The sequence below is a fragment of the Lepisosteus platostomus genome, chromosome 5 (genome assembly GCF_059453375.1).
Source record: "Lepisosteus platostomus isolate fLepPlt1 chromosome 5, fLepPlt1.hap1, whole genome shotgun sequence".
Taxonomy (NCBI): Eukaryota; Metazoa; Chordata; class Actinopteri; order Semionotiformes; family Lepisosteidae; genus Lepisosteus; species Lepisosteus platostomus.
In genome coordinates, this window is record NC_142615.1 from 33,871,857 (window position 1) to 33,890,538 (window position 18,682).

Genomic DNA, 18,682 nt, shown 5'->3' on the forward strand with positions numbered 1-18,682 from the left:
TCAGTCCTCATTGGCAGCAATACGGGAAGCATTCTTGAAAGGGGAACCCCCACAAATACTTCCCTTGAATTCCTCCACCCCATTCAAACCTATAAACCATAAAGAAACAAGGGCAGGCAGAAGGGTCTTTCACAGTTTTATTGAAATGTTGCCATTACAAGGCAAGTGGAGGCAGGAGAGTCACAAGGGCCAGGCTGGAGCCTTCATTCACGCACCTGGGGAGGAAGGAGAACAATCCAGCTACACTGCAGGACACCACCCCTACAGGAGCTCCTCCTGCCAGACCCTACCTGTCCACTGGCCAACATCTCCAAAGTCATCTGCTCCCTCCACATCCTCACTGGAGCTCTGAGGGTCTCCCTCCTCATCCTCAGTCCAGTCAGCTCCCACATCCAGAGGAGCTTCTACTGGTGCCACAGCCACCCGACTACTGGTCACCAGGCTCCTGGTACCTGTGGACAAGCAGCACCCAGGAGTGAGGGATCCGCTATACCCAGAGACCCACAGTCTACTCATCTAAACAGTCCCTTTGTCCAGCACGGGATCATTCCTCAGTTGTCCAAGCATGGTTGTCTCTTGGGCAGAGATGCATCCACAAGGGATAGAGAACCAGACCCACCTTCATTCCGACTGCCAGCACACCTGGACTCACAGCAGGCACAGACCTCATGGTCACCATACAGCTCCTCCCACCTGGAGGAGAGGAGGAGGACAGGTGAGGCCTAAACCTGGCATGTCCCAGAGCACCCTCAGCAGGCTCCTTGCAGAAGTACCTCTTAGCCTCCCTGTTGTAGGTGCAGGACTTGGTCCCTGGTGTTGCTTTAGCAGGAGCCACAGCCATGACACAGTGCATGTACAGCTCAGTCACTTCATGCTGCAAGAGGGAAGGTCACAGCATTAAGGGATCAAGGCCAATAGAGGGACAGAGAAAGACCTTCTGCCATCAGTGAAGGCAAGCTGGCAGCTCTAGGCACTACAGCTGCCACAGTCTGGTTCACATCTAGATCATGGATGTGAAAGCAGACCATGGATCAGTAGAGCAAGAAGGCTGAGCAGCCTTTGAGAGCAGTACCTTCCTGGACAGCTTCTTCTGGAAGAGGAAGGCATCAATTGTGAAGCGGAGCACATCCTTCTGCTTGGAGGGGACAAACCTGGACAGGCAGCCATCTGCCTTGCTGTCCACCATGCACCTGGGGACAAGGACAAGGATGAACCCCTGCAGGCTCTCAGGGCTCCTGCCCACCTCCCCTCCCAGAAGGGGCCGTACCCCAAGTTGTCGATCACAGGGAAACGGGGCTGGGAGTGCTGGTCTGGTTTCTCCGTTACATAACACGAGTGGATGTACAGCCTCTGCTCTGCTGTGGCAAAGTAGGCAGTGGCCTGGAAGTACATGGGCTGACCCAGGAAGTACTCATCCTTAGGAGAGAGCCGGACCCAGCGGGCTGGAGAGAGAGAGGCAGCATTACACCTGCACACAGCACCCCCTGCAGGCAGGAGGAGCCACTCACTCAAGGAGCTTACAGTTGGTGGTGAGCAGCACAAAGCTGTGTTTGTTCTTCAGGTCCTTGAAGAAGGTCCTTCTCCTGGCCCACGTGGGGACATAGCCAACCTTGTAGGAGTAGTGGAACCTGCAGAACAGAGGGGATGAGGGGCATCTGGACACTTTCCTAGTGGCTTCTCAGCAGCAGAGCCCTGCCTACCTGTTGTAGGAGCACTTGACCGGCACAGAGAAGGGAATGAAGCGATGCACAGGTGCACTGGAGGAGGGCGGGGCATAGCGGAGAGTGTTGGAGTACACCAGGCGGCCCTGGACAACCTGCAGGGTCACAGAGGAAGGGATATTCCCAGGAAAGGCAACCCCGACACTGGCCCTACAGCTCACGTCGATACACTGCCTGTAGATGAAGACCTGCTTACCGATCGCTCGGTGCCGCACTCGTGAAGCCCGTAGATGAAGTAGAAGTAACTGCGTGTGGTTCGGCTGACGCTGCAGTTGCCCAAGGTCACCTCCGATGGCCGACAGCTGAAGCCGAACAGGAGCCGACTGACCCTCACGTACATCCTGCTGGAGTCACACCACACAGCCACTCCTCGGGTGCCCCCGATGGCCGGGCGAGCCGGCTGCCGCCCTCGCTGGGGAGGAAACAGGACGCTCTTGATGTAGGCGGGTAAGGGGCGGCTGCCGGCTTCGGGCTTCATCTTCTCCTTGTCGAAGTAGGGCGAGTACGCGTCTCTGGACACGGGAAGGCGGCGAAAGTCGGGAGCCAAGGACTGCGAGTCGTTCTCGCTTGCAGAGAGGTCTTCGGAGGGCGCATCTGCCAGGTTCAAATCCTCCAACTGGGCTGCGTCTTCAGGAGCCGGGAGGTCGGCCTGGAGCGCCAATTCCCGAGAGTCCCAGCCAGCCGGCCCGGCGGAAACCAGTGCGGGGAGCCCGGCCCCTGTGCACAGGCACAGCATAAAGAGAAACGAGCGCATCGCCAAATTAACGTCCCGCTCAATTGCTACAGGAGTAAAATAAGTAAACCACAAAACTGTGTTGAAGCAAGAAAGCATAAAGTGTGAACGCGGTGACTAGGTTTTTATACTGGCAGGACCTGTTACCGCACACCTGGTCACACAATCAACACAATCAATTACATACAGAGATCCGGATTGTTCTCGGCGTCTAATTAGAACCTGATTTCAGTCTGAGGCGGGACTCCGTGAAGCCGCCTGAACATTTTCCCGTGTGTATCTGACCTCAGCGGAGGAGTTCCACGCAATTTCGACAGAATTAAATCACCCACACGTGTAAAATTTGCTCAGATTAATTTATTGTTCAATTAGTTTCTAATTTCCGTGGAAAGTGTGTTAAACTCGCTGTCAGACAGAGTACGGAACATGCGACACGTCCGTCCACACTTTCTTTTATCGAGGGGGCTGTTCTATCAACACGTACCGCAATGAAAATAATTTTACTATTTTTCATGTGTAATTGCATGTCATATTAAAATGTGTAATACAAGCATTTCTTTGCTTCCCAGTAAAGAAATACTGATCAGCTTTTGACATTATCTGATAATTTGTCTGATTTTCCAGAGATTGCTTTTGCTTCGCAGCACCGAGAACCTATGGAAGCCCGTTTCCGCCAGGGAGTAAAAAAAACGCACTATGGTATCTCAGAATTGTGACTTAGAATCATAGAATTGCGACCTAAAAACTCAGAATTTTGACTTTATCTCTCACATTTGCGACTTCGAAAAGCCCATATTTCATTGTCTGACCTTTTGTTATTGTAACGAATTCGGGTTCTAGGGCTTGTGCCCTCGCCGCTCCCACCCTACTTCGTGCCTCACTCTATTGGCTCAAACCCAGGTCTTGCTAGCTAGAACCCGAATCCGTTACAATAACAAAAGGACAGACAATGAAATATGGGCTATTTCGAAGTTGCAAATGTGAGATATAAAGTCGGAGTTGTGAGTTACTAAGTCGCAATTCTGAGTTACTTAGTCGGAATTCTGCGATACCATAGCGCGTTGTTTTGTAACTCCCTGGCGGAAACGGGCTTTCATACATTTCAATTAGTCTGATCAGTGCAGGACAAGTTAATGTAGAATCATTACTATGTCTGTCTCTTGTTTGTATATAAATGAATGTCTTTGACAACTTAATGTTAGTTTTTAATTTAGTTTTACGATGTAGGTCATGTGTTAACATATGCACGAGCATACGAAATGTCTCACTCCTGATTCAGCTCATGCTCCATAGGAGAGAAGAGATTCCTCCTGCTTCTCGTACAATCATATCAGAACAGAAGCCCGTGTCGCCCAGCTCTGATTCAAGAGCGACTCGCATCTTCAGCCCTTTTTTTATTCGTGATCCTAATTTTCTTTAGTTATGATCAATATTGAACTTTTTCTAAATAAAACGACAATAATCAAACATGCAGGCAGACTTTTAAAAAGTATTAGGAGCTGACAGGGTGCCCCTTTGGAATAGTTGTCAGAAAATGTGAGAAAAGGAAAGGTACGTAAGCTCTCACACACAGCATTAGAGATTGGCATCTGATGGAAAAAAAAAACTACCTGTCTCCCCAGCATTTAACGGTGCTGTTGTTTTGATTTTACATATTGTTAGCATTTTAATGAATTGTTAAAAGATTGATACACAAATCGCTAAATAAGAAAACGTAAAAACCCTAGCTGTAAGCAATTGGCCATTCATATTCCTGAATTTTAAATCCCTGTGTTTTTCTGTATCCGAATGCCTGGTGCAGCTAATTTGAAAGCAGAGTCTACCATTTACAGAAGCGTATTGTTGCCACCAAGGAAAAAAAATCCTGAGTTTACAGGAGGAAACAAATGCAAACACCGTTTAGAAAAAACACACACGTCTCAGGCCTTAACCATGACAAGGATAGGATTTGAACCTAGACGAGCAGAGCACAATGAATTAGCAATCCAAAAAGTGACTCCTGTTTAACTTTCTTTTCGCTTGCTCGATTTGTAGTACGCTCCTAAATCCTGACAACCGATAAACAAAACGGCTTCATGTGCCACAGCATTCTGCTGTAGGTACGGTTTGCACCGTGTATTAGGCGAACCCGAATTAAATATTTCAAATATGTGAAGAATTTCATGAAACCTGAAAAAAGATCACAGCCAATGTCAGCAATTCAGAGCCTGTAGGCAGCTTCAACAGAACAAAACGATCTGAAGCCGCAATAATTTCATAGAGTGTATTATAACACTCTAACCACGTTGTTGCTATTACTGCTACTTCTGCTGCCGTTGCTTTAAACTCTACTCAGCGGGCAAGTAAAGTTGTACATGAAATAGACTACTTTGAGCCGTCCAAATTCCATTATGTGAATTTAAGCTTTTTTTTATTAATAACAGCATTAGTAATACAATGCGTGCTCAGAAACCTTACTTATTAGCTTATGAAGCAATAGTGTTTCGACAATTTGCGGTCTTCAAAAAGTAAACGCTGAAGTTTTTATACTTCCTTGTGAGCAGATCACCTTTGATTTAGAAAAGGAAAACTTACTCCTCTGTTGCTTTCATTGCAATATCTGAATCGAGACCCAAGCGCTAAGAAAGCTGAAAAACGCAGAAGTCATAAACCCGATTTTAATTTAGACACACATTTTCTAATGCAGCCTTCATTACAAGACAGTCTATTTCTCGAAAGCGTGTTATGTAAAAAAGAGAAAAACGAAAATATATGGATGACAATATTTAAAAGCTTAAGATTTTACTTTTGAGAAACTGTCATTTTATGTATCTAGACGCTTTTCAACCATTGCTTTTTGAACTTTGCTGTGCTTCCTGAATCATTTTCAGCGTTATAAACTGGGTGTGGAAGTAGCGATCACTTTGTAGAGCAGTTGATAGACTGGAGCTGTTCAGACTACTCTTGTTATTTCTCAAATGCTTCCATCATTTTTCTTTCAGGCTAGGACGCGAGTGTGTACATGTGTTTGGTTTTAGTTTCACTGATTCCCATTGAAGATTTGTGAATTAACAAGGAAAGAATCAGTTGCCTCGGAAAGCAGAAGGTTTGGTTCTCAACGATCTTGAAGACACGCCCATGTAGAGCAGCGTGTGATGATTCGTACTATAAAAGACCAACCCAGTGGGCAAAAGACGTATAATATACGTCTATTAAACGTATACCTTAGACGTCTAAATGTGGTCTACAATTCGTCTAGAATGAAATTCTAATATACGTCTAAAGTTATACGTCAATTATACGTCTATGTTTAGACGTTCATTATACATAAATGGTTGGAGTTCTATTATACGGATAAATTTAGAGGACTATTATACATATATGGTTGGAGTTCCGGATAACTTTAGAGGTCTATTATACGGATAACTTTAGAGGACTATTATACGTATATGGTTAGAGGTCTATTATACGTATAACTTTAGAGGTCTATTATACGTATATGGTTAGAGGTCTATTATACGGATAACTTTAGACGTCTATTATACGTATATGGTTAGAGGTCTATTATACGGATAACATTAGAGGTCTATTATACGTATATGGGTAGAGGTCTATTATACATCAAAGATAGATTTTATAGGTGTAGAAACAAGTAAACCAAGCCAATGATTAGGTTTAGAAATTTATTCTGAAAATACACATTCACACCTGAAACATACGTATTTCAAATTATACATTGTATACAATCAATCAACAATCAACATATGGGCAATAATCATAAAAAACACAACTAGTCTTAAACTTCAGCTACAAATTCTGGTAACATGGCAATATACAGTATAGTAATAACAAACACAAAACTAATTACATTAACACACTAACTCAAAACCACATTTTGATTCAAATATACATTTTAAAATGTACAACTTTTATATTTCCAAGAAAAAAAATATTACAATGGAAGTTAAGACGATTTTTGTCCACTATTTGCAAACCCTGTCTAATTGTCCTAACAGTTAGAACCAAAAACCTATTATTTTCAGAGTCCAGATCTCCTGGCCCCCTGCCTTGCATATGCATTCTTCAAGTAACACATTGGGTGCTCCTTTATTTCTTTTTCTGTTGATGTAGGGTGGGACTTCAGCACCGCAGCTAGGAGAAAATTATATAATATTACTTCCCAAATAAATGATGATTAATATCTTCTTTAGTATAATCTAAAAAATGAACGGTTTACTAAGCTCAAAGCTGAAATAAATGTATAAAATTTGGCTTGCATCATAGCAGTTGAGCAATAAAGTCTGTCCTAATTAAAGAGTACCCAAAGTTTGAAAGTACAACATAGAATAAGAATAAGAGAAACGGCAAAACGATTTTGTGTCATCTTCCCCATTCACACTATTTTATGTGCCATTTTTTTGCTTATTCACGTATATTTTAATCAAAATAATATTAAGAAAGATCTGTATGTATTCAGATAGTATTATTATTGTTCATACTTACTCGTCAAAAGAGGATTGCTGAGATATTTGCGGATATACTTCTACGTTTGAAAAACGTGTCCAAAATGGTGACCAACGAATACTAGCAATGCATTGTGGTATATAACCGGAAAATATGCTGGGTTCGATATTTTCTCAACGTATGCGTTTATTAATGTTGTCGATATTATGGTTGAAATTTAACACTGATAATACATCGCGGCTATGTGCCCCCTGCTATGAGCTGATGTGCAATTTTAACGCATGCAGTTAGTAAGGATCGGTCACTGTTGTATGGTATTATATATAATGACATTATGGAATAGGATGGGGACAGGCCTGTCAACACGGGGGGAGGGGGGAATGTCGCCCCTTCAGTTTTGGGCAAAAAGATTTACCTAACTTAATTTGCGCCCTAAAAAAATAGTTGTACTTTGTCAATGGTCAGACAACACTAAATGACACGAACAGTCACTCAGTCTGTTTGATGGGCAGGAGGGCTATCCGTCCAGGAACTGCACATATCAGTGTCGTTATTGAGTGTCAACATTACGATCCTGTTTGCTCAGGTGGACCGATTCCTTGCAGTAGTTTATCATTATACTTAAAATCCTTATATAACTAGGACTAGTTATAGCAGTCTGTGCTTTCTGTTGGTTTTACAACATTTTTTTCTTAACGATTCAGAACGTCCATGTAGCTGCAAAAATGAACGCTTATGGTACTTTTCGCTCCAGGCAATACAAACCGTGAGAGTGACGAAAATTGTGAAACTGAACTTCATCGCAAATACCAGATTGCTAGTCGTTATCTTCTATCATGAAGCACTAATCAATGGCATAGCTGCGAGATTTCATTTGGGTAGCTGCACCGTACAGCTCCGTTTCAACCGAAATATCACCCCCCCTCAGAATTTCAGACGCCCCCCTACAGATTTTTCCCCGGGCACCGCGCACTGATGGGGGACGGGGTGTCCAGGAAATGGTATCAACTTTTGTCAAGAAAATAAAAATAGAAACTCTATAGGCACTCAAACATTTTACTGTTTTTTTTTCAGGCAGGTGGCAAGACCCCCTCAGCAAAACCCTTGTATGCCAAGCTGTGGGCATTGATTCGTCGAATATACGTATATTTACGGCGAAATTACGTCTATACGTATATATACATCGCCTCGACGTATAATCAACGTCGAATTGCAACCGTAAAATCGACGACATGAATAAACGCATATATAACGTCGAAAACACATCTAACACAGTGCCTGAGGCTTTTTACTGTATGTATCGTGTGTGCCGCAACTAGGAGTATACGGCACTCTGCACAGTGCACGAAGTAAATTATTTTGGCAGTAATTAATTTACACGTGTATAATAAATATAGTAAATATAATAAATTAATTACTGCCAAAATAATTTACTTCGTAATTTACAGTAAAAAGCCTCAGGCACTGTGTTAGATGTGTTTTCGACGTTATACATGCGTTTATTCATGTCGTCGATTTTACGGTTGCAATTCAACGTTGATTATACGTCTAGGCGACGTATATATACGTATAGACGTAATTTCGCCGTAAATATACGTATATTCGACGAATCAATGCCCACTGGGAAGTGCTCAAAGTGACGTCTGTGTTTGCCGTTGAAACTTTTCATCTCGGGCGCACTTTTAGAAAGCAAAGATAGAGCAGTTGTGTTGAATCACACTACGACAGCTGTCAGCAGAGTGGCGCAGCAGAAGCGTGCTGGGCCCATAACCCAGAGGTCGATGTATTGGAACCATCCATTGCTATACACACCGTCAGTCTAATGAAGTGAATTTAAACTGATCTTTTTCTTTCGTGTATGTGCAAGCTTCACACTTACTGTATTCGTTAATCTTTACCAATAGCAGATGCCCAAATGTATCTTTGGTTGTTCTGCGATCCTTCATAGTTTCCTCAATTCCTTCAAATGAACATCCATATCAAAGCAATTATATATATATATATTACAATTAAGGTACATATTAAAAATATCAACGCACATTTCTATAATGCTCATTTAATAATGATTGTCAAGGATTGTCAAGTTCTCCAACAAATCTGTGTTCTAATTTTAAAATATTTTTGCTAAGGATACACCGGGTGTATAAATGAATTCTCCCAACAGCCAGTTAAAGAAAAATTCCACATGTGAGGATGGTTTATTGGACATTGACTTAGGTACTTAATTGTTTACTTGTTGTAGTTGCACACGAGTAAAACACGAAGATTTCCTGCAACATTCAAGAGGGTTTGCGAAGAAACCCCTTCAATTTTTAGCGGAGATTATGTTTACATCATCACAATCTGAAGCACGTCCCTGAGTGCGTTTGACCCACCAGCCCTTTGTTTAACAGCTGCAGAGGGACACATTCCCGTTGCTTTTCACAAATCACTGGCATTTTTTTGCAGCATTTCTTCTGTCCTGAGAAGCAAGATTTGTATTTTATCTTTCAGAAGTTGTATGAATTTCTTGAAGTTCAAAAACAACTTGTTCCTGAAAAGAAATGAACACTTGCTTCAAAGTAAATCAAGACGTATGTGTCTCTTGCTGTGTGTGCTCTTATCTGTCCATCTCTCTCTCCTCTTCTCTCTGGCAGTCTGTGTAGAGTATCTGAAGGGGATGTAACACCACTTGGAAAAGAAGAAAAATTATCAGGAAAAATTCTCAGGAAAATTCTCAGGCAGAATAAAAAATCATTATTCTTTTCTCAGTCAGATTCATTGCTCAGACTCACACTCAGACAGGATCTCAACTCCGTACTGCTCTCTATCCTCACAATCCAGAACCAGAAGATATTCAGACAATCAGTGCTGCTACATGAACAATATCAGACAGAACAGCCTGGACTCATGTCACATTTCCCCCTTTTATCCTTCCTCCCAGCCCTCTTAGAGACATAGAAAAGCCCCTGGTTCTCCTCTCTGTGAACTGGGCTCAGGGGTCACTGATCTGGCAGTTGTGGGCTCTGTTCCAGGTCGAAAGCAAGAAGGTTCTATTAACGCTTTCCAGGACTTCCAGCCCTTCAGTATTACTTTCTTTACTGTATGTCAGCCTCCCAAAATGTTTATAAATGTTTTATAACACACATGAGTGTGGAATTATCTTATTATTTATATATAGTATTTATGTAATAAACACCAGTAGTGACAATATGATCAGTATATTGATTATTTGTAGCCGATGGTCCGATGGTCGTGTCTACAATAGTGACCATTTGACCAGTCTGTAGCTCTGGGCAGTGGGATTCAGATCACACAGAAGACCTGTCTGTGTGTGATTCCACACCAGCCCTGGGATTCAGTTACTCTCACAAATGTCTCACAGACTGTCTTATAAATTTACAATTAGATGAAGTCATGTAACAGTTTTACAGATAATTTAAATAATCAGACAGCAGTTTTGGCAGTGGATACATCTCCACATGGGGGAAAGGGACAGTAAAATAGTAAGGAAAATACAAAAGAAGAAACTGAAATATATGCGCTCACTGTAAAGTACGAAGAGGTGGTCAGACAAGCAAAACAGCTTTGCGGATAATGTGAAGTGACATTGTTTTGTGTCAATCAGCTCATGGATTCAGCTTCATGTGCCTTAAGCTGTGCATGCCTTCATGAAGACTCTCTTTAAGATGATTGCACCTTTCATTGTCAAATCGCCTTCTTTGGATACAAAAGTTGCACCAATACTAAGAGAAAGGATGAGGAATGGCTTTTATCAAGCGATTGCAGTGTTTGTTTGACTGAGGATCCTTGTGTGCTGAACTGGCCTCTGGAGAAGTGTAGTGCAGTAAAACAGAAGGTTTGTGTCACTCAAGATTGTTACAGAACAGAACAATACAATTACAATACTTTTGTGAGAGTAAATATTACTGGTGCATCACAGTTCTTATAATGGTGAAAACAGGAGCACCTTCTCTACATTTTTGACTGAAGTATTTAAACGGAAAGAAATACTATCACTATGCAATTCATAAATGCAATTGAGCTCCTATAAAAGTTCTAGTCTGATGAAACAATGTATAGAATTAGGTGACAATATCGGAATTAATTCAAATGCACAAGATTAATTTTCAGCAACAAAAAAAGTGCTCGGAAATATTTTACAAGAATGAAACCTTACATTCACCTAAATAAGCATTCACCCTCTACATTAGCAGAGAACAGTAGGACAGAAGGTTAGTGTCACTGGACACTGCATCAGAGAGGCCGATCTCTTCTCCCTCATTATGCAGGCTTACCCACTCATGATGAACTGTCCTCCAGCTATACTCAGCTGCCATCATCGACTCAGACATGACGTTCATGTACATATTATACCTTAATATGGCACTTCGTTACAATAATTTGATCAAAACAACTGGTGAATAAATAATAATCAAATATTTTTTCCTTTCTTTTAGTAGCTAAAGACCAAAAAAGAAGCATTTATTCTTTTCCTCTCCTACCAGCCCTTACAAGTCACCCAGTTTTTAGTTTAGAGCTGGATTAAAGCTCCAGTCTCTTTGAGGGTTGAGTTGGAATCCCACAGCTGCCAAATATCTCCAACTATCTCAGTGTTAAGAAGCAAAAAAACTCACATTTGCTGCAGAAGGAACAGGAGAATTCGTGCCATTCAGCCTTATAGCGTGATGTCATTTTCTCATTCTCGTTTTTAGATGCTTGTGATCGAATCTATGATCCTTATGAGTGTGGTCACCCTCCATAAAGATAGCACAGATACAACGTGCCACGTTTTCAGAGAATCACATTAATTACAGGTCAGAAGAAGGCAACAAAGTGTCCGCTAGGCAGTCCAGCGATTTCAATGGTGTTCTCTGTTGTTTAGGTCCAGAATGACACCCGTTACAACCAGGAAACACACAGTGTCAGGCATCAAAAAGACTTCCCAAAACCCTGATTCTCTCCTTGATCCGGTGATGGCATCCAGACATTTCCTGCAACACAGCCAGGATACGGTCTTCAACAACACGAGTGAAAAGCTAATTCCCAACCTTTGCAATCCTTTGCAAAGAAGGACCACATGTGCTCAGTGTTAAATGCACTGTTCATTATTAATAATAATAATCTTTACATTATATAGCGCTTTTAAAGGTGGCTTTTCAAAGCACTTTACAGAATGACAACAATAAAGTTAAAAAAATACACAAGATAAGCAGGATGAGAATACACAGTTAGAGGAGACAATAGATGGTGGTATTAAATACAGTAGGAACAGAGGGGTAAAGAATAGTGCATTAAAAGCTCTTCTAAAGAAGAGGGTTTTGAGTCTGGATTTGAAGGAGTTTAGAGAAGGTGACTGATATCCTTGGGGATAAAGATCCAGAGCTTTGGGGCAAAACAGGAGAAGGCCCTGTCACCCATAGAGTGTAGTCCAGATGGACTGGAGGACAGATAGGAAAACACAATTAGAAGAGCGAAGGTTGTGAGGTGGGGAGTAGGGCAATAACCCAGACAGGTACTGAGGTGCCAAGCTATGGAGAGCCTTATAGCTGAGCTTGAGGATTTTGAAGTTGACAGGAAGCCAGTGCAAGGACTCCAGGACAGGAGTGATGTGATCACAGTCCAGTGCTAATTTCTTTCTTGTGGCTGCTGGTTCATTTTCAACTGTGGACTCTTAAGAAGTCCTGTATTTGACTTGATCAACACCAATCCCTAGAGGATTTAGAAAGGTTCAATAAAAATGATACATGACTCTGGTAGGACTCGAACCCACAACCATTGAATGACTTCATTCTATCAAGGCCTAGAAGTCCAACGCGCTCTCCATTGCACCACAGAGCCAGCTGTATGAACAAGTGTTTGCCCCCTTCCTGATTTCTTATTTTTTTGCATGTTTGTCACACTGAAAGTTTTAGATCATCAAACAAATTGAAATATTAGACAAAGATAACACAAGTAAACACAAAATGCAGTTTTTAAATGAAGGTTTTTATTATTAAGGGAAAAATTAAACCTACATGGCCCTGTCTGAAAAAGTGATTGAGATTTATCAGTCTGGAAAAGTTTATAAAGCCAGTTCTAAAGACCAAAATTACCCCAAGAGCACAGCGAAGACTCATCCAAGAGGTCACAAAAAACCCCACAACAACATCCAAAGAACTGCAGGCTTCACTTGCCTCAGTTAAGGTCAGTGTTCATGACTCCACCATAAGAAAGAGACTGGGCAAAAATGGCCTGCATGGCAGAATTCCAAGACGAAAACCACTGATGAGCCAGAAAACATCTTGATGACCCCCAAGACTTTTGGGAAAATACTCTGTGGACTGACGAGATAAAAGTTGAACTTTTTGGAAGGTGTGTGTCCCATTACATCTGGCGTAAAAGTAACACAGCATTTCAGAAAAGGAACATCATACCAACAGTAAAATATGGTGGTGGTAGTGTGATGGTCTGGGGCTGTTTTGCTGCTTCAAGACCTGGAAGACTTGCTGTGGTAAATGGAACCATGAATTCTGCCGTCTACCAAAAAATCCTGAAGGAGAATGTCCGGCCATCTGTTCGTGACCTCAAGCTGAAGCGCACTTGGGTTCTGCAGCAGAACAATGATCCAAAGCGCGCAAACTTCTATGCCCACTTTGATGCTCTGAACACGGGCAATGCTGAGAAGACCCCAAGTGTGCAGGGTGAGTTTGTTCTGAAACTCTCAGAGCAGGACGTGCAGAAGACTCTGAGCAGGGTGAAAATCCGTAAGGCTGCAGGGCCTGATGGGATACCACCTCACGTCCTGAGGACATGTGCAGCCCAGCTGACCACTGTGTTTACGGACATCTTTAACTCCTCCCTGTCACAGTCCATGGTCCCCACCTGCTTTAAAAAAACACTATTGTTCCAAACCCCCAAAAAGACAAAAGTGACATGCCTGAATGATTACTGCCCAGTAGCATTAACATCTGTGGTGATGAAATGCCTGGAGAAGCTGGTGTTGTCACACATCAACTCCTCCATCACAGAGTCCCTGGACCCCTTGCAGTTCGCCTACCAGAACAACAGATCAGTGGATGATGCTGTCTCCCTGGCTCTGCATACAACCTTGGAACACCTGGACACTAAGAACTCGTATGTGAGAATGCTGTTTGTGGACTTCGGTTCAGCATTCAATTCCATCATACCCAGTCAACTGGTGACAAAGCTCAGGGGATTAGGTCTGTGCAACTCTGTCTGCAACTGGCTGCTGGACTTTCTTATTGAGAGACCACAGGTGGTGCGGATAGGCAATAAAACATCAACACCACTCACCCTGAGCACTGGAACCCCACAAGGCTGCTGTCTGAGTCCAAGGTTGTACTCCCTATTTACTCACGACTGCACAGCAAGACACAGCAACAACCGCATCATTAAGTTTGCCGATGACACCACTATAATAGGACTGATCAGTGATGATGACAAGTCCACTTACAGGGATGAAGTTGTACAGCTGCTTAGGTGGTGTCATAGCAATAACCTGGACTTGAACATAAAGAAAACGAAAGAGCTAATAGTGGACTTTCGGAGACACAGGCCATACACTCACAGCCCACTCAGTATTGATGGAACGGAAGTGGAAACAGTCACCAGCTTTAGGTTTTTGGGAATTCACATCTCTGAAGATCTAACCTGGACTGTGAACACTGACTCTATCATGAAGAAGGCTCAGCAGCGCCTTTATTTCTTGAGGTGCCTCAAGTGATGGGGGATGCCTATACATGTGTTGGTGAACTTCTATTGCTGCACCATCGAGAGCATCCTCACCAACGGGATCACTGTGTGGTATGGTAACACCTCTTCGCGAGAAAGAAAGGCACTACAGAGAATGGTCAATATGGCCCAGAAGATCATCGGCTGCGGTCTCACCGAGATTAAACAGCTCTATGAGGACCGCTGCTGTGGTAGAATTCTGGCCATCACAGAGGACAGTCACCACCCCGGGCATGAGCTCTTCACCCCACTGCCCTCAGGCAAGAGATATAAGAGCATACGGACATTTAACACTAGATTCTTCAATAGCTTCTATCCACAAGCAGTGAGACTGGCGAACAAATTTAGCCATCCCCCTCGGACCACACCTACACCATCACCATCTACCTCTTTATGATTTCTTATCTATTGCACATCTCCAGTCATTGTTTACACGTCTGTATTGTTTACATTCAAACTGTCTACATGTTTACTTGCACATTGTCTATTGTTTGTTTGTACATTGTCTTGATGCACTATTTGCACTTTGTCTTGTTTTTTACACTTGTTTTACAATCGAGAGACTTTCTGTAAGTAAGAATTCCATTGTACCAGTACCGGTTACATATGGCAATAAAGTTCAAGTTCAAGTTCAAAACACACCAGCAAGTCCACCTCTGAATGGCTTAAGAAAAACAAAATGAAGACTTTGGAGTGGCCTAGTCAAAGTCCTGACCTGAATCCGATTGAGATGTTGTGGCATGACCTTAAAAAAGCGGTTAAGGCTCGAAAACCCTCCATAGTGGCTGAATTACAACAATTCTGCAAAGATGAGTGGGCCAAATTTCCTCCACACAATTGTAAAAGACTCATTGCCAGTTATCGCAAATGCTTGATTGCAGTTGTTGCTTCTAAGGGTGGCCCAACCAGTTATTAGGTTTAACTAAATGTTATCCACAACTTCAAACACCTGTGAGAAATGGGCAACTGCAGTGTTACGCCTGCTGGCTCCACAGATAATCCTTTTTTGAAGTTTAAGGAGAGGATTTCTTTGTCAATTCAATTAAACGTTTCAGAAATGCTGAACTATTGATGTGTTTCACACGCAGCACGGGCTCTCCTTTGCTTACAAATATTTTTTTTACACCAATTTACTCAACTACGATTTTGCTGAGCATTTTGTTTGCTTGCTTCCTATTGTATACTGCTCTGATCTCTGTATTGTTCAATTTCCCTGTTGATTTTAATTTCTTGTTTTCTAAGACAATCAGACCAGCTGTTCTGACCTTACCCTGCACTGGAGCCACTCTTTTCTTTCCAAAGGCGTGGAGAGAGATACTACTGCAGGTAACACCCCATGAGAAACATCATGAGTTTCTGGAAAAGCTCTCTACCTGCCCGCTCCCCACACCGACGTGTGTGAGCAGGGATTTAAAGAGACATTCTGAAGTGTAGAAACATTTTATCGTTACATACTTTTTCTGTGCAGTTAGTTCTCCTTCAACTCCGCCCGACAACAGAGGTCGTTTTTAATACAGGAGTAAAGGCACACTGCACATCTGCAAAACATCACGTTAAGGTTTAGGGAGCGCGACATCAGTGATTGGAAGGTACAGATGCAGCCATTCAAAGTGCGCAGTACAGACACATACCGGAGGTAATTGGCTACGGCGTCGCGCATTGTGACGCGCGATGACGCAAAATACCGCGGTACGTGATTGGTTGACCGACAGGGGCACTCGTAGTCCGTTGGTCGGTCGTAGAAAGATTTACAGTAAATGTCTTTACTGTGCCCATTTTAGCATTGAATATTCATATGGAATTTTACCACTGAAGGGAAATCTTAGTACCTGAGCATAAAAAGAATAGGAGCATACTGTAACGCGTGTGAAGGCCATAAACGATATTAATTTAGGAACATAAACATACAGTATATGGCTGGTCTCTGTACTTTAAATAAAAAATACACACCAGTATTCAATTTGTCCCTTAACATTTTAAGCTTCGAAGTCTTTAACTAATGTGATACTGGAGTCAACAAGCATACTTTTAGAATTTGATTAAAAGGGAATATAATATGGAATTGCGTATCTAAAGAAATGAATAACGATATAATTATACTCATGTACCGCAACACAAGAATAGTACATGCTGTACATTGTCTGTTGATAATGTTTCTGTAGTGCTTTTTCAGCACTCTGCATGTGACCTTGCTGGTGGCACTGTGGGTTAGGCTCCTGACTCCTACCTCACATGCTGTGTGTTTGAATCCTGCTGGAGTCATGACTTTTTTTTCAACAAACATTTCTTTGAAAAAATAAAACATTTCCCTGGGTCAGAGATTAAATAAAACCTCACTCGCACCAAACAAATTTATATTTCTAAATATCACAACATGATCGAATTTAAGTCATTTTAATAACAATGAATAGTCACCTATGTGTTACAATATAAACATTTATATTGATTTAAATCGCGTTTTGATTTAAATCGCAAACGCAGGTTTAAATATATGTGTTTTTTGATTCACAATCAGACAAATGCAACATAAATTGATATCTTTGTCTTCTAAGTATCTTAATAAACTTTCAGCATAGCATTCTCCCCGTTTAGATTTATTTTTCTTGGGATCCTGGGATCAAACATGGAAAGATTAGATTGTAATCGTTTTTTTTTTAAATACATTTTAGAAAAGTGTAATCTATACTAAAAAGTTGTACACCACCTGCTATAAAGATACATATTGTAATACTTTCGGGTTCGGATAGGACAGACACGAGAACTCAGACTTGCGGAGTTAAAGCAAGTTAAAGCCTTGATTTTATATATCACCTTTAAAAGTGGCATCTCAAAGCAAAGTAAATACCCAACACTGATTGTACCAATCTGTCATGCTAATAAAGCACCTTGAATTGAGAGAGAGAGAGAAGGGGAGGGCGAGCAAGCGAGAGAGCACAGCCAGGACAGACAGGCAAATAAGATACACTCCACAGACATTCACAACAGCGACATATCATAAAACATTTGCACATAAAGTTAAATTATTATTTGTTTTTCAGGAAGTTAAAAAAAAACACTTGAATTACTTATCCAGTCTCTCGAAATAAAATTATTTTTCAAGCAATGCAACTAACGTCGGGCAATGTGTTTTTTTTAATCCAACATTGACAGCCACATCTTAAATCTTGTCAGTCAGCTCTTTTTTCTCTATTTGAATTGTGGCAATTCAAACAACCTGGGATAACAAGTGGTCTCAAAGTCACAGAGCTTTCACAACAGATGACAATTCCCTTAGTCCTTCCTTAGTCTTCCTGAAATTGTCAGATTGAGTGAACAAAAGCATTTTATTAAAAATTTAATAAAAAATATTTTTTAATCGCATATCTAAGGAAATAGCAATATAACCTTGTTCATGCAGTGGCATGTTACATTATTAATTTGGGTGTCTCCTCTTGCCAGAAAGCTGTAAATTGCATTTTGAGTGCGGTTTTTGAGTTTTTTTAAATTGCAACCCATAAATAAAGCCGATACTGTTTAGACTTTTAATTATTTTAAACTGTATTACAGCAGCACAATGCAACGTAAATTGCAAAAATGCACTTGGAATCTGTCCAAGCCCTGCTTTGTCATGCATTTTCTTTTACTGTAACGGACATAAAAACTCCCTTGCTTTTAACAGAGCGTTTCATAATTTCTAACTACGAAAATTTAAACTGCTACACTTATCATTCAACCAGAGCTCGAAATATCACAAGGATCCTCAAGAGCACAGCAAAGACTGTATTAAAAGTATACTAGTGACAAACTAGTATACCTTAGATCTTTTTTTCTGATACGGGGAAAATCTGATCATGTTTCTCTATAACAATAAAAAAAAACATTATTTTACATATCACCTTTATGTGATATCACCTTAAGGACAGCACATACAAGTGTTAATTGCACAATGGACCGCTCAAATAAATTTAAAATAGTCTTCTTTAGGTGTGAGGGCAGGAGTGGATTGCAGAAGGCATAATCAGCAAATTAGGAAAACAAAGAACAGGACAGGTGAGACGTGTATCCAGAGAGCGGGTGATCAGAAAAAGGAACA

General features: G+C 41.6%; 1 protein-coding gene, 1 non-coding gene and 1 pseudogene across 4 annotated transcripts in view; 1 reads left to right on the forward strand and 2 right to left on the reverse strand.

The window, feature by feature from the left end:
• LOC148665690 (scavenger receptor cysteine-rich type 1 protein M130-like) overlaps nucleotides 1–18,682 on the forward strand; it is a 267,138-nt pseudogene that overhangs the window by 218,264 nt on the left and 30,192 nt on the right. The window lies entirely within an intron of this gene.
• Nucleotides 124–2,533, reverse strand: LOC148665718 (zona pellucida sperm-binding protein 3-like). 2 transcript variants are annotated; one of them, XM_088632365.1, is made up of 9 exons: nucleotides 1,918–2,533; nucleotides 1,701–1,816; nucleotides 1,522–1,628; nucleotides 1,268–1,442; nucleotides 1,073–1,190; nucleotides 774–874; nucleotides 620–693; nucleotides 291–452; nucleotides 124–215 (listed from the first exon to the last, which is right to left on the reverse strand). In XM_088632365.1, exons 1-9 carry the CDS (start codon nucleotides 2,473–2,475, stop codon nucleotides 208–210), a joined length of 1,419 nt encoding a protein of 472 aa, XP_088488491.1. In that variant the 5' UTR covers nucleotides 2,476–2,533; the 3' UTR covers nucleotides 124–207. The 2 variants fall into 2 exon arrangements, with proteins under 2 accessions (XP_088488491.1, XP_088488490.1); XM_088632364.1 differs by having other exon boundaries at nucleotides 124–452.
• Nucleotides 12,625–12,717, reverse strand: trnar-ucu (transfer RNA arginine (anticodon UCU)). The gene is made up of 2 exons: nucleotides 12,681–12,717; nucleotides 12,625–12,660 (listed from the first exon to the last, which is right to left on the reverse strand). It is a non-coding gene; the product is annotated as a tRNA-Arg (tRNA).